Below are 14,560 nucleotides of genomic sequence, written 5' to 3' on the forward strand. Positions count from 1 at the left end.
ATGAGAGTTACTTAGGAAGATTCTTATTTTCCCAGTTGGAAGTTTTTATTTGATTAGAATTTTGGTTTAATAATTCCTTGTTCTATTCTATCTCATTACACAGAGAAGATATAGTGTATAGTTTTACTTGCACAGAGACATTATTGATTTTGATGTAGGCCCCTTGTTATTTTTATCCTCCATACCAAATATCAAAATATTGATTCCTCTCTGTCATATCATCTGGGAGGAGTAGCTTTTCTAATTTGTTGTTTTATTTTTTATTCTTGTATTCAGACATTTCAAATTTATACACAGACACATTTCTTCCTTTTTTAAAAGTTGTTCTATTGTGAAAACTTAAACTGTGTTTTCCCATTCAAGATTTTTTAAAATTGTAAACCTACAGGAAGTTGCAAGAATAGTACAATAAACATCCACACACTCTTGCCTCAGATTCATCAGTTGTAAACATTTTTATTATATTTACTTTCTCTCTTTTTCCTATCTCTCAAATGGTTGCTAGGTTAGTTGTAGTAATCATGGCACTTTAAGACTTCTAGTTTGTATCTCGTGAGAAAACGGTCAATCTCCTACACAGCCACAATGCAATCAACACACTCAAGAAATTTAGAATTGATATAATACTAGTATCTCACATATAGCTCATATTCAGATTTCCAGATTTCCAATTTCCTATAAGGCTTTTTAAAATTCAACCCAGGATTATTTTTTGATACATTTTTCTCTTTTCCATTGATTTGTGTTGTTTCTATTTCTATATGTAAAAATCATGCACACACACACACACTTATTCCTGTTGTGTGTTTTTTAATCATACCACAGTACCCATTGTGTAATTATTTTAACTTCATAATATGCTTTAATATCCAGGAGTGGTTTTTAACTCTCATTTTTTGTTTGTTTAAAAACATTTCTTAACTATATTTTCTGTTTTAAACAAACATATGAAAAAATCTCATTGAAGTTATTGGAATTTCTAAATTAAAGCCATTCACATCTTTAGGGCTCCCAAATGTCACCTAACTGGCCTCATATTTTATACAGTTTGCTTTTTCCCCCAAAGAAAACACATCGATTTGGCAAGAACTGACATCTTTACAATATGTGATGCTGCCACCCAGGACTTCGGCATTTTGTTCATTTACTAGTATTCATCTTTAGTTCCACACAGTTATTTAACACCCACTCTGCCAAGCCTGCTTTGGCAGAAATGGCCATTTTCTTCCGGTGTCAGTCCTGTATAGTTCTCATTTGTGTTCTCTGCTATTTTTAAAGGACTCTATTCTAGCAAGATTTTCCCCTTATATCCTCCAGCTTGTTTTTCATGACGTACAGTTTATTTATCTCTATCTTCTTTCAAACCACTTTACTGAGTTCTTTTATTAATTTCAAAAGTCTTCCAGTTGATTCTCTTCGATAGGTCATGGCCATATTATCTACAAATGATGATTAATTGCTTTCCTTTCTAAAATGTATCTCTCTTCCATTTTGTGTCTTATCGCAGTGGCCAGAAGATCCCATTTTAGAAGCAGGTTCTGGAGGTGAAGTGACTTGCTCAGCATGTCAGATAGAGCCAGTGAGTGGTAGAGACAGAACTAAAACCTCAACCTTGTTTTTCAGTTCACCGTTGGCTTTAGAAAAGGTCACCAAATCAAGGTCATCTCTCCAAAGATCAACTGACTGGCCTCATATCTGTCCATCTATCTAGTTGCTTTTTCCTGAAGGAAGGTTGACATTTGCAGTGCTTAACAGTTAGTTCTCTTTTAAAATGACTTAACCTCTTAGGTGCATGTGTACACGTACACACACACACACACATACACACACACACACACACACACACACAGTGTGAGTGATGATGATAAATGATATGGAGAAAACTAAAGCAGGGAAGTGCAATCGGCTATGGTGGGATCGGGGTTGGGGTTGCTATTTTAAGCAGGGTGGTCAGGTAAGACATCACTGGCAGAGATGAAGAAGCAAGCCTTCCAAAGGCTGTGTGTATCTGAGGAGCAGCATCCCAGGCGCAGAGGATAGCAAATGCAAAGGCCTTCAGATGGGAGCATGTCTAGAGTGGCCAAGGACCAGCAAAGAGACCACAGTGCCTAGAGAAGAATGGTAGGAGGCGACGTCGGATAATTCATAAGAAAGGGCCTCAGAGACATTGTAAAGATGCTGCCTTCTACTTGAAGTAAAGTGGGAGCCATAGGAGGGCTTTGAGCACTGGCGTGTCAGGCCCTCAGTCATGTTTTGAAGGGTCACTCTAGCCACTGTTTTGAGAATAGATTTTGGCGGGCAAGAGTGGAAGCAGGGAGACCAGTTGGGAGACGGTTGCAATAATCTAATTAAGAGATGATAAGGGTTTTGGCCAGGCTGTTATCTATGGAGATGATAGTAGTCAGATTCAGGCTATATATTGAAATTAGAGCCACTATGAGTTGCTTGCGTGCATTACTGTGAATGAGAGAGGACCCATGATGGAGAGAAAATATGTGAGGGCAATAGCCAGGTCTTCTGCATTTTGATTTAAAATACTTCTCAACCAAAGGACAAGTTCAGTTAAAGCCAGTTAAATTTATTTTTTCACTCATACGTGGAATTAAATGAACAAACTGAACTACCAAGCAAACTAGACAGATTCATAGATAGAAAGCAGACAGACAGCTCGGGAGGGAGGGCTGTTGGGGAGTGCATGAATGGATTGAGCTAAAAAGAAAAAAGAGAGAGAGAACTCATAGACATGGACAACAGTGTGGTGATTGTGGTGGGGTGGCAGTGAAGGTGGAAGAGGGCGTAGAGGGGATAAATGGTGATGGGAAAAATAAAATAAAATAAAAATAAATAAATAATGAAAAAGAAGAGATGAAGCTCTGGCCATCATCCAATGGTTGTCTGGTTTTTCCTTACAGGGTTTCTTGAGCTTTCATTCGCAAATAAGTGAAACTTAATTTGAACTCGTCAGTTGAATTGTTATGGTTCCTTTACACAATATAAATTTCTTCCTCTAAATTTCTACTCAAAAATCCACTTTTGTTAAATGTATCAAGTGCAATTCAATCACAGAAGGGTCCAAATGGAAAACAAGGCAAATCTCTGTTGTCTAATTCGATAACACAGTGATAATAATGCGTGCAGCAATTGTGTTGTCTCCAGCCAACTTTTATAGAGCACTTTACTCTTTTAAGACACATTATCTCATTTAGTCCTCATACTGTCCTGTCAGCTCCCTCTTCTCAGAATTCTTCCCCGCCGAAGTTCCTTTTCCTGCCCTCATCTCACTGGATTGTAACTGGCATACAGTTAATATCCATCTTCCCCGTCTCAGTTCTGAGCTCCTGGGGCCAGGGGCCGTATGCCATTCAAATTTGCACCTGCTCCACTATAATTACTTAATAGATCTGATGAATAAATGAATAAGTACCTGAAAGACCAAGAGAGGGGGCAGTAAGCCACACAGCTAGTCAGAGGCCAAGGAAAGAAGCACATGCACAGACTTTGACTAAATTAAATTGCAAATGTATACCTCTCCCCACTTCCTTGCCTCCTCTACGAGCTACTGCGACTAGGCAAATAGTGAATAAAATCAGGAATTCCCAGAGCCTTGGAAAAAGGTTGACTAACTAAGACATACCATGCTAAATTTCAGCTCCATAGTTCCCAGTGACCTTTAATGTGAGGAATGTAATTCAAAGCCAGGTTCTGTTGGGGATTACAAAGCTCACACTTGTTTCTTAGCCCCTCTGGTGCAATAATGCCAAAGGTTTATTATAGCATTTTTGCATAAAAATGCGTGCACAGTTGAATGCTAAGGCACAGACTTTCAAAGGGAGAAAGAACATCCAACATTATTCAGTCCATTTCCTTCATTTCTTTAACAGCTTTATTGAGATATAATTTTCATGCCATAAAGTTCACCTATTTTAAGTGTGCAGTTCCATAATTTTCAGTAAATGTACGGGGTTGTGCTACCATCACCACGATTCCACTTTAGAACATTTCATCACACCATAAAACACCCCGCGCCCCTGTGCAGTTGGCTCCTGCTCCCACCTCCAGTCCTGGGCATCACTAATCAGGTTTCTGCCGCTATAAAAGTGCCTTTTCTTGACATTTCATCTGAATGAAATCATACAATAGATAGTCTTTTGCACCTGGCTTCTCTCATTTAGCATAATGTTTTTTAGCTCCATCCACATTGTAGAATGTATCAGTACCTTGTTTCATTTGTTGCTGAATAATATTTCATTATATGGATATACCACATATTGCTTACTTTTTCACCAGTTGATGGACATATAGATTGTTTTAGTATTTTTTACTATTATGAATAATTCTGCTATTAACATGTGTATACAAGATTTTGTGTAGGCCTATTTTTTTTCATTTCTCTTAGGTAGAAACCTAGGATAGCAACGGCTGGGTGAAAGGTAGCTTTTTTATTACCTTTTCAAGGAACTACTAGATTATTTTCCAAAGTGATTGAGCCATTTTTTCTCCCCAGAGGATCCCAGTTTTTTCTTATCTTTGTCAACACTTGCTATTGTCTGTCTTTTTACTGATAAGCTATTCTAGTGAATGTGCGTGGTGGTTTCTCATTGTGGTTTTAATTTACTTTTCCCTAATGACTAATGAGGTTGATCATCTTTTTATGAGCTTGTTAGTCACTTGTATTTCATATTTAGAAATGTCTAGTCAAATATTTTGCAAATTTTTAATTGGGTTGTTTGTCTTATTATTATTAAAGTAGAGGCCCAGTGCATGAAATTCATGCACTCAGGGTGGGGGGAGGGGGGAGTCCCTCAGCCCAGCCTGCAACCTCTCACAGTCCGGAAGCCCTCGGAGGATGTCCAACTGACGGCTTAGGCCCGCTCCCCGGACATCCTTAGCGCTGCCAGAGGTGGGAGAGGCTCCCAACACCACTGCTGTGCTCGCCAGCCATGAGCCCAACTTCTGGCTGAGCGGTGCTCCCCCTGTGGGAGCACACTGACCACCAGGAGGCAGTTCCTGCATTGAGCGTCTGTCCCCTGGAGGTCAGTGAGCATCATAGTGACCGGTCATTATGCTGTTCGGTCAATTTGCATATTAGCCTTTCATTATATAGGATTGTAATTATGTATACTGGATGTGAGTCCTATACACATGATTTGCAAATATTTTCTCACGATGTGTAAGTTGTCTTTTTATGGTGTATTTTGAAGCATAACTTTTTAAAAGTCTAATGACATCCAATTTATGTGTTTTTCTCCCATTAATGGCTGATGATTTTGGTGTTGTATCAACATACTCCTTTTTAAATCAAAGATCATGAAGATTTTCTCCTAGAAATTTTATAGTTTATCTTATTTAGGATCATGATCTATTGGTTTTGTTATATTATGATCTATTAGATCTGTTACTTCTTATGTAGTGTGAATTTAAATTTAGATTTTTTTCATATGAGTATTTAATTGACCCAGCATCATTTGCTTAAAAGATTATTCTTTTACCATGAAATTGTCTTGGCATCTTGTCAAGAATCAATATCTAGACTCTCATTTCTCTTTAATTGATCTATAAGTCTATTTTATATCTATTACTATATAGATTTGCATACATTATGAAATTAGGAACTGTAAGTTCTCCAACTTTGTTCTTATTTTTAAATTCTTTTTTCTATTATGGACCCTCGCATTTCCATGTACATTTTAGTATCAGCTTGTTCATTTTTAGAAAAGTGTTCTGAGATTCTGATAGAGAGGAGAGAGGGGTTGGGAGACTGGGTGAAAAAGTTGAAGGGATAAGCAAAAAAGAAAAAAAAAAATCATAGACACAGACAACAGGATGGTGATTACCAAAAAGAAAGGAGGAGTTGGGGGAGGTCGAAGAGGGTAACAAGGGGGATAAATAGTGACAGAAGGAAACTTGACTTTGAGTGGTGAACACACAATACAATATGCCGGTATATTATAGAAATAGTACACCTGAAACCTATATAATTTTATTAATCAATGTCACCCCAATAATTTCAATAAAAATTTTTAAAAATCTGTAGATAAATTTGTTGAGAATTTCCATCTTCACAAAATTGACTCTTCCAACCCATAGACATGGATTATATCTCCATTTACTTAGATCTTCTTCAAATTTTTTCAGCAATGTTTTGTACTTTTCATTGTACAAATATTTCAATTCTTTTATTTAAATGTATTTCTAAGTATTCTTTTTGATACTATTGTGAATGCAAGTGCTTACTTAATTTCATTTTCAGATTTTTCTTTGCTAATGATAAAAATGTAATTGATTTTTGTATATTGATCTTGAATACTGTGTCCATGTTGAAATTGAAAGTGTGTGGTATGTAGAAACAATGTATTATTATTCAGACTTAAAAAGAGAAGGAAACCTGCGATTTGTAACAACAAGAATGAATCTGAAGGACATTATACTAAGTGAAATAAGTCAGACAAAGAAGTACAAATACTGCATGATCTCTCTTATATGTGGAATCTAAAATGGTCCAATTCATAAAAGCAGAATAGAGTATGGTGGTTGTCAGAGGCTGGAGGGTAGAGGAAATGGGGAGGTGTTGGTCCAGGGCTTGTACAGGATGAATAAGTTCTGGAGAACTGTAAATACTGCATTTTATACTTGAAAATTGCTAAGAGAATAATCTTAAGTATTCTTACCACTCACAATGGTTATTATGTGAGGTGACCGGTGTATTAATTAGCTTGATTGTAATAATAATTTCACAATGTATACATATATCAAAGCCTCACATTGTACACCTTGAATAGGTATGATTTTTATTTTTTAATTATACCTCAATAATACTGGAAAACTAACTCATAGGATATGGAGTCATTGAAACAGAAAGAAAATTGGTGGTTGCCAGTGTTGATTGGTAGTCAAAGGATACAAACAAAATTTTTAAAATATTGAGTTTAATTTATGTGAGTTATACCTAATATTCATATATCAATTTACCATATTAGAAAACACAACTGGGAAATATTTTAAAATATTCACTTAACAAAACTTTAAATAAAAATTATTTTATTGAAAATAATAGTAGTGAGCCCATTACATCTTAGCACCAATAAAATATTTTTATGAAAACAATTAATTTGATTTAGTGAGAAATGTAGCACTGTTTTCCATTTTTGCTAACCTCTAGCGTCCAGTGGACTAAAAGGCTGCTAGGTTCCATATCTGTTTTTGCATTCAGACTATTGCATTATGTTGCTTGATTGAAGTAAATGGAGAGAATTCAGCCGCATGTGGTTATGGAGTCCGATGGCTGTGCAAGCACTCCACAGTACCCTTGTGAGAGACTGAATGTGCAAAAGGCAACGAATGTCTTAATGCTATTCTAAAACTAGTTTTGACCTCGCAACTCACGTGAACAGGTGTCAGGGACACTGGGTGGGCTTCCGCTCCCACAGGGCTTCCCTTTTCACATACAGGTACCTGCCTTGTTCCTCCCTACGACCTAAGGGGTTGGGACTGAGTTGTTTGGGAAGGAGCTAGAGCAGGACAGGGCAGAAAATGTAAACTTTACTTGTGAGTACTAAGGTTGGTTGTGGCATTGATGAGTTAATTATGATAATTTGGTGTGTATTGTGTGAGAGAGTTTATGAGTGAAAATGTTGATGTTGGAAATGAGGGTTGTCACTGTGGGAAAGAGGAAAAACAGTCCTGGCCAGTGTGGATCAGCTAGTTGAGCATTGTCCCATGCACTGAGAGGCCGCTGGTTCCATTCCTGGTAACGCACATGCCTGAATTGCAGGAGGCAGCCGATCAGTGTTTCTCTCTCACATTGACGTTTCTCTCTCCCTATCCCTTCCGCTTTCTCTAAAATCAATTAAAACAAATTTTTTAGAAAGAAAGGAAAAACAGATGTGGAATGGGCATGGTGTGGAAGACTCTTGTGTTTTTGGATTTGAATTGGCGATATCAGTCTGAACAATCAGTATACATTTTTGATGTTTAAAAAATATTATTTCTTTTTTCTGTCCAATATACGGGGATAGGAACAGTGTGAATCATGGTAGCCATGAGCTAACTTGATACCCAGATCTTTCCTTCTAAATGTCTTCTTTGGAGAAATGCCTGGTTACAGTCTCGGTAAAAAGGGCACAGGTAAGCCTCAGACACCTTGTGGTGCCAGCAAGCGTGGTGCTTAGTGACCAATGGAGCCACTAAGGATGTGGGAGCTGCCTGGCAGGACTTTCACTGGTCTGGAACTATTTTAATTTTATAATGATTTAGATATTTTATATTTTACATATTTATCCACTCCTTGTACCTGTGGCTCTTATACAAGCATAAAAGTAAAACAAGTTTACAAATGAACACGTGGTATCATACAAGAAAATAATCAGTGGTGGAAAAGTCACTGTGAATGATGGGACATCCCCATGCGCCTCAGCTGAGTGGGGCTGGAAACTAAGGTTGAAATCCACCTTGTACACCTGGGTCTCTGCTCCGATACAGGTCGCATGTGCCCTGTAGGGGACATGTGGGTGCTGATCACCAGCTCCTATGTGCTTTGATGCGAATGGCTCTCAGTTGTGACCTTCTTCCAATGTTCCCCATTAGACTACCACAGCCACCTGTTCTGCCCCCGACATGGATTGGGAGTGCCTGGGAGTTTCTGTCTCTGCAGTGGAGTACATAACCACTAACCGATTGGTATTGGAGGCCCAAATGCCCTTGGGTTGAGATGAGGTTAACTCTGGGGTACAGTTTATATTCCAGAGCTCCCCATAGGATCAGGCTGAGACTGGAACTTTGCCCGAAATCACGTTCTTGCTTGGCTCCCTCCCCTCTTCTCTCTCTTATTCCCTTACTGGTTTCTCCTGGGTCCACTTCCTTAACAACACATCATTTCATTGAAACCTTGGCTGAGAGCCTGATTCTAGGAGAACTTGAACTAAAACAAGTTTGTTTCTGGGAGAACATGAGCCCAAAGGTTCCCTTCCGAAGTCAGGCAGCCTTCCACTTTGAGCTACAGTATACTCTCTATCATCTGATGTCAGCATTCTAAACGCATACAGCCCTTGGCTGGAGACATCTTCCCTAAATATAGAAAGGGGGCCACAGGGTGTGTCAGTGATGGATGGATGGATGGGTCTGATAGGGCCCTGGTCTCTCTCAGTGAAGCAGGAGTGATCATCTAAACCCGTGGTCGGCAAACTGCAGCTCGCGAGCCACATGTGGCTCTTTAGCCCCTTGAGTGTGGCTCTTCCACGGTCTGGACGAGTCTATTTTGAAGAAGTGGCGTTAGAAGAAGTTTAAGTTTAAAAAATTTGGCTCTCAAAAGAAATTTCAATCGTTTTACTGTTGATATTTGGCTCTGTTGACTAATGAGTTTGCTGACCACTGATCTAAACCATTAGTTCAAGAATTGGAGGAAGCATGACGGTCTAGTGGCAGGGCTCTCTAAAGCCTGGAGAGGAATTCCTGCAAGCTTTGCTCTTAAAGGTGCCTGAGGCAACTGTCCTCTCTGGATCCGGGGTCTTGTGACTTGGGACGAGTAGAATGTTCTTGTCTCAGGAGACACTAAAACTAAAGGATGAAAGTTGCTGGCAAGCCTGGTCTGAAAAGCTGGGCAGACGAGGATGGTATCAGTCACCATAGTGTTGAAGGTGAGCTGCAGGGAGGACACCAGAACCAGGAGGTGACAGAAGGTTCAAACATTGAGTTGGGACAGCAGCATAGCTTTCAGGGCCCTAAAAGAAGAGATCCTTAGGTTAAGTCATGTAGAAAATATGATCATAAATCTCTGTGTTCTGATTGGGAGAAATAGAGAAGATGTCACAGGAGGGAAAATAGGTGAGCAAATACTCTGTTGTGAGGTGAGCATTTTAAGTTCTTCTCTCATGTTACTGGGATTTTTCTACTACAGAAAAAAAATCCCTGTTATCCTATGTAATAAAAGGGTACTATGTAAATTGACCTAAGAGCGGAAGGACTGGTTGCTATGATGCACACTGACCATCACGGGGAAGACGCTCAATGCAGGAGCTGCCCCCTGGTGGTCTGTGTGCGCCCACAGTGGGAGCACAGCTCAGCCACAAAGCCGGGCTGAGGGCTGACAAGCACAGCAGCCTGCCTCCTGGGCAGCACTAAGGATGTCAGACTGACAGCTTAGCGGGCCTAAGCCATCAGTGGGACACCCCCTGAGGGCTCCCGGACTGTGAAAGGGTACAGGCTGGGCTGAGGGATCTCTTCTCCCCACCCTCCACAGCCCCCCAGTGCACAAATGCCATGCACCAGACCTCTAGTTTACAAATAATCTTAAATAGTTTATTGCAACTACGTCTTTTGCACTAGAATATGACTCTTGGGGGTTATTCTCATTTAGATATGATTTTATCATTACTAGTGAGATAAAAAGAGCTTAGATAAATCTATTTTCAAGGCACTGATAATGGGATGAAGGTAGTATAATCAACAAAAACAATACCCACTTTCTTTTTCTTTCTTCCCATACCGCTTCCTAAAGTAGATGGGTTAGGGCCAGGAAACTTGCACAACTTGCATGTGCTGTTTCTTCTCTTTTCCTTGATCAGACTTCCAAAAGGTGGACTGGAAGCCAGGCACAAAGTGTCCCAAATGCCAGAATGGGGAGTTTTGATTGTGTCATTCAAATAATGGACAGCTTATGACAGTGTTTGAAAAGGGACACTGCTATATGATTAGGAAGATCAATGAATGGACTGGTTAGTTGATCAAATAAATTAGAGACAAAGAGACCAGTTGTGTCTGGGTAAGAGGTAGATAAGTGCCCATCCTCAACATTATGAGTGGGAGGAGGAGAAGGCAGAGGAGCAAGTGCAGATTGCAGATGTCAAGTCAACAGGGCTCATTGATTTGAGGTGTGGAGTGAAGTATAAGGAGGTAGGAATTGAGGATGAGCCCCAACTGCAGGATCTGGCCACTTGGTGGGCAGCACTACTCTTCACTAAGGAAGAAATGTCGGGGAGCAGGCAGGTTTGTAGGGAAGAGTTGCGTTTAAGGACATATCCAGCGTGAGCTGGCTTTGGGACATCTAAATGGAGGTAGATTTCTACAAAGCAGTTTTTTATAAGTCTGGAGCTCAGGAGGGAGGTGTAGTTGTAGAGAGAGGTGATGATAATGACTAGCAAGTTCATCCCACCCGGTAGCATTCATTTGCCTCTTCTCTATCCTGTCCAGTGTTTACCAGCTGGTTGTCAAGGAGGAAAGACTTCAGAAATCACGGCGGGCAGCTGACATCATTGAGTGCTTTTCGGTGCCTGTGAGCTATAGGAACGCCTCCAGCCTGGATTCTCTACACTACTTTGCTGCTGAGTTGAAGCCTGCCAATCTGCCTGTCACACAGCCCTTCACAGTGGGTGACAACAAGACATACAATGGCTACTGGAACCCTCCTCTTTCCCCTCTGAAAAGCTACAGTATCTACTTCCAAGCACTCAGCAAAGCCAATGGAGTAAGTATGGCCACATGGAGGCCATTGCTCATCTTCTTTGTATTTTTTTTCCTTTCTCATATGAGAAGGCAGTGCAACTTCAGAGTATGGATCAAATTCAGCCCCATCCTTTTTTTTGGCAAATAGAGTGTTTTATTTTGTCTTTATTACAGCACTGACATTTCATTTATATAGTCTATGACTGTTTTGATGCTGTGACCATACAGCTGAGTAGTTGACACAGACTCTATGCCCCATAAAGCCTAAAATACTTACTATATGACCCTTTACAGAAAAAAAAATTGTAGATCTCTGTATTAAATTATTTTAAAAAATTGTGTTTCACTTGGGCAAAGCACATGGCCTGAATATGAATTTCCTCATCTAAAAAATTCCTATCAATTTGATATCTGTGAATGTATAAGCATATTTTAGTTAATCAGTGGATACTAGCTCCTTTATCATTAGCATTAGTCCCATTAGAAAATATATTTTTCTCCCAAAGACAAGGTAACCTTTTTTGTGTGTCAAGTATTTTTGTTGGACAAAATATATATTTGATTGTAGCTTCTATGCATTGCTCTTGGTCCATATTCTTGGGGACCAATAAAACCCATGCAATCGCCTTCTCAGGTGGTAATCTTTCCATTGCAGAAAAGACTACCCACCTCCCCTCTGCACAACACATCCATCTGGTCTTATTTTCTGCAAGCTCAATATCGCTAGCCCCTCTTATGACACAAGTGTATCTTTTCTCTATAGGATGCCTTGTGGACATACTCCAGGTTAATATATTCCATTCAACAAATTATAATGAACAACTGATCTATGCTAGGCCTCTATAGTTCATAGTAAGGTTATGTAGATGTGCCCTTATAGAGATGCAAGGGAGTGGAGCAGGTGCCATGCTCCCCAGTGCGGCTGGAGAAGGGGAAGCTGAGACAAAGCAGATTTGGTGAAGTGTGAAGAGCCTGTGCAGGCTCTGGTGGCAGTCATCATCTTGTGAGAAACCTGGGTTGAGGAGCTAATTAACATTTAAAATGTCCACAGACCCATTTAAATTCCACACTGGTATTTCAGTTCTACATTTATTACTGGTTCAAGCAACACTCCTCACATAGAGTATAAAGCTACAAAGAGAAGCAGCCAAACTGCCTTCCACCTGCCCATCTGGTCTTCCCTCTGCATGAAACACGGATGTATTGAGGGGGGGACATGAAGATGGGCAGAAGCATCTTGGGGCCCACCTTGTTCCTGATTCTCTGCACCTCAGACTGGCCAGTTTATTGGTTCAGCACAGCTCTGGGAAGGCGTGGCTCTCCTGCTCTTGGCAACATGTCAGGAGATGCTGTTGGGTTTGCATGCTGTGAAGAGGAGTAATAGCTGTACTCAATTCACACTCTGTTACATTCCTCCTACGATGCACGTAAGAACCCAGCAAGAGACCCAATCTACAGAACTCAAACTCTGACAAATGGACCCTAAGAGGAGCACTGTCGACCTTGAGCAGAAGAGCAGTTGAGGAAGAAGGACTTCTGGAGGTTCTGCTCCCCAAACACCACACCATAGTCCCCTTCTCAAGACATGGGGTTTTGCCATTGGGAATGAAGTCCCCCCCACTCTGCAGTTAGCTGATCCAGGAAGCAGTTTCTACTACTCCTTCCAAGATAAGCAAGGCCTTGCTCATCAATAAGCAGTAATTATTTGTGCTTTCAAGCCCACAGCATGTGTACTCCCCTTTTGGATCTAAGATTTGCAGTAATGACACACAAGCAGGAATGGAACCAGAAAGGTGCTTGGGCCAGGTGTCCTGAGGGTGCAGTTGGCCTCACAGGAACAGAGAGGAAAAGCTGAGGAGCTGCTGTATTTTCAGAGTGTTGTATTTTTCTGGCAAGAGAGAGATTCCACACTGCTTCCAATTACTGTACTTAGTATTAAGTTTTACTGAACAGGGTTTGTGTGAAAAGGTCATAGGAGCAGAAAAGCTATTCTCAGTCTGACAAATCCCTGCCTGGCCCCTCTCAGATTTCTTCACATCAAAAAGCAAGCACACAGAGCAGCTAAGCCTGGAGGACTTTTGAGTCGAAATGGTATAACCCACAAATTCCGTATCAGCCAAGTTGTTGTTCTTGTGCCAATACATCAGAAAGACATTTTCAGTATCCACAGGCTCCCACAGGCCCTGCTTCTAATAAATCATTCAGAGAGCATTTGGCTGAGCAAAGAATCAAAATAAAGAAATCAAGAGTAAAGAAATACGGGATAAAATGACCCACAGTGAGCATGGACACTAATTGTATATAGTGTTGATGCTAAATACTTGCTCTAAATATGTTACAAAAGAGAAGGATAATATAAAAACTAATACCTAAAGAGAGGATGTGTAATGTAAAATAATAACAATTGTGATCTGGGTCTGCAATTCACTATTATGTCAATAGAAACTGAGAAAGAGTTAGAGGATTTATGAGTCTAAATAAAAATCTGCTAGGTTTCCCACTTCAGACAAGATGAAATAAATACTGCTATTTTATTTTTGATACCGAGAATTTTTAAGGTATAGTTTTTAAACATAAAGCCAGTCTTCCAAACTATCATTAAAAAGCCAGAAAACAACAATCTACAAAGAAAAGGGGAGAAACAAAGGAAACTATAAGTAAACATAAAAATAAGCAACTATAAAGTAAGCCAAAAGACAAATGCATTAGATTTGATTTTTTTTTTAAATAGTGCTTTCCTCCCCTCAAAATAGGTGGAAAAATATACCTTGGGTCAAGTGAAAACCAGAATTCAGCAAATCCCTGATACCAGAAGATTAAAAACAAAGGATGAAGCCAAGTTATATTAAACTATAACAACTTACAGGAAAGGATAAAGGACATTTGTTGCAGGGTAGTTGTGGTCACAATTAAATAATTCGCTATCAATCAAGTTAATTACTCCCAACTTTATCTGCAAGTTTCAGTCAGAGCAGGGTAAGAATTTTAAGGTCCAGATATCTTTATTCTATGGATATTAAAGATGATTTTTCAGCTTAGCGGAGTGGCTAAATATTCAGCCTTTACAATCACACTGCCTACACACAAAACCATATTAACTGTGTGACTTTAAGCAATTAATAGT

The 14,560-nt window shown here is 39.8% G+C and overlaps 1 protein-coding gene across 2 annotated transcripts in view; it reads left to right on the top strand.

The window, feature by feature from the left end:
• The window catches only part of PTPRT (protein tyrosine phosphatase receptor type T), a 929,565-nt gene that overhangs the window by 720,545 nt on the left and 194,460 nt on the right, over positions 1 to 14,560 (top strand). For both annotated transcript variants that reach the window (XM_054723794.1, XM_054723796.1), the window contains exon 12: positions 11,185 to 11,458. In XM_054723794.1, coding sequence (XP_054579769.1) covers positions 11,185 to 11,458 — 274 coding nt within the window. The remainder of the gene's footprint in view (positions 1 to 11,184; positions 11,459 to 14,560) is intronic.

This window comes from Eptesicus fuscus, chromosome 12, assembly GCF_027574615.1.
Source record: "Eptesicus fuscus isolate TK198812 chromosome 12, DD_ASM_mEF_20220401, whole genome shotgun sequence".
Lineage (NCBI taxonomy): Eukaryota > Metazoa > Chordata > Mammalia > Chiroptera > Vespertilionidae > Eptesicus > Eptesicus fuscus.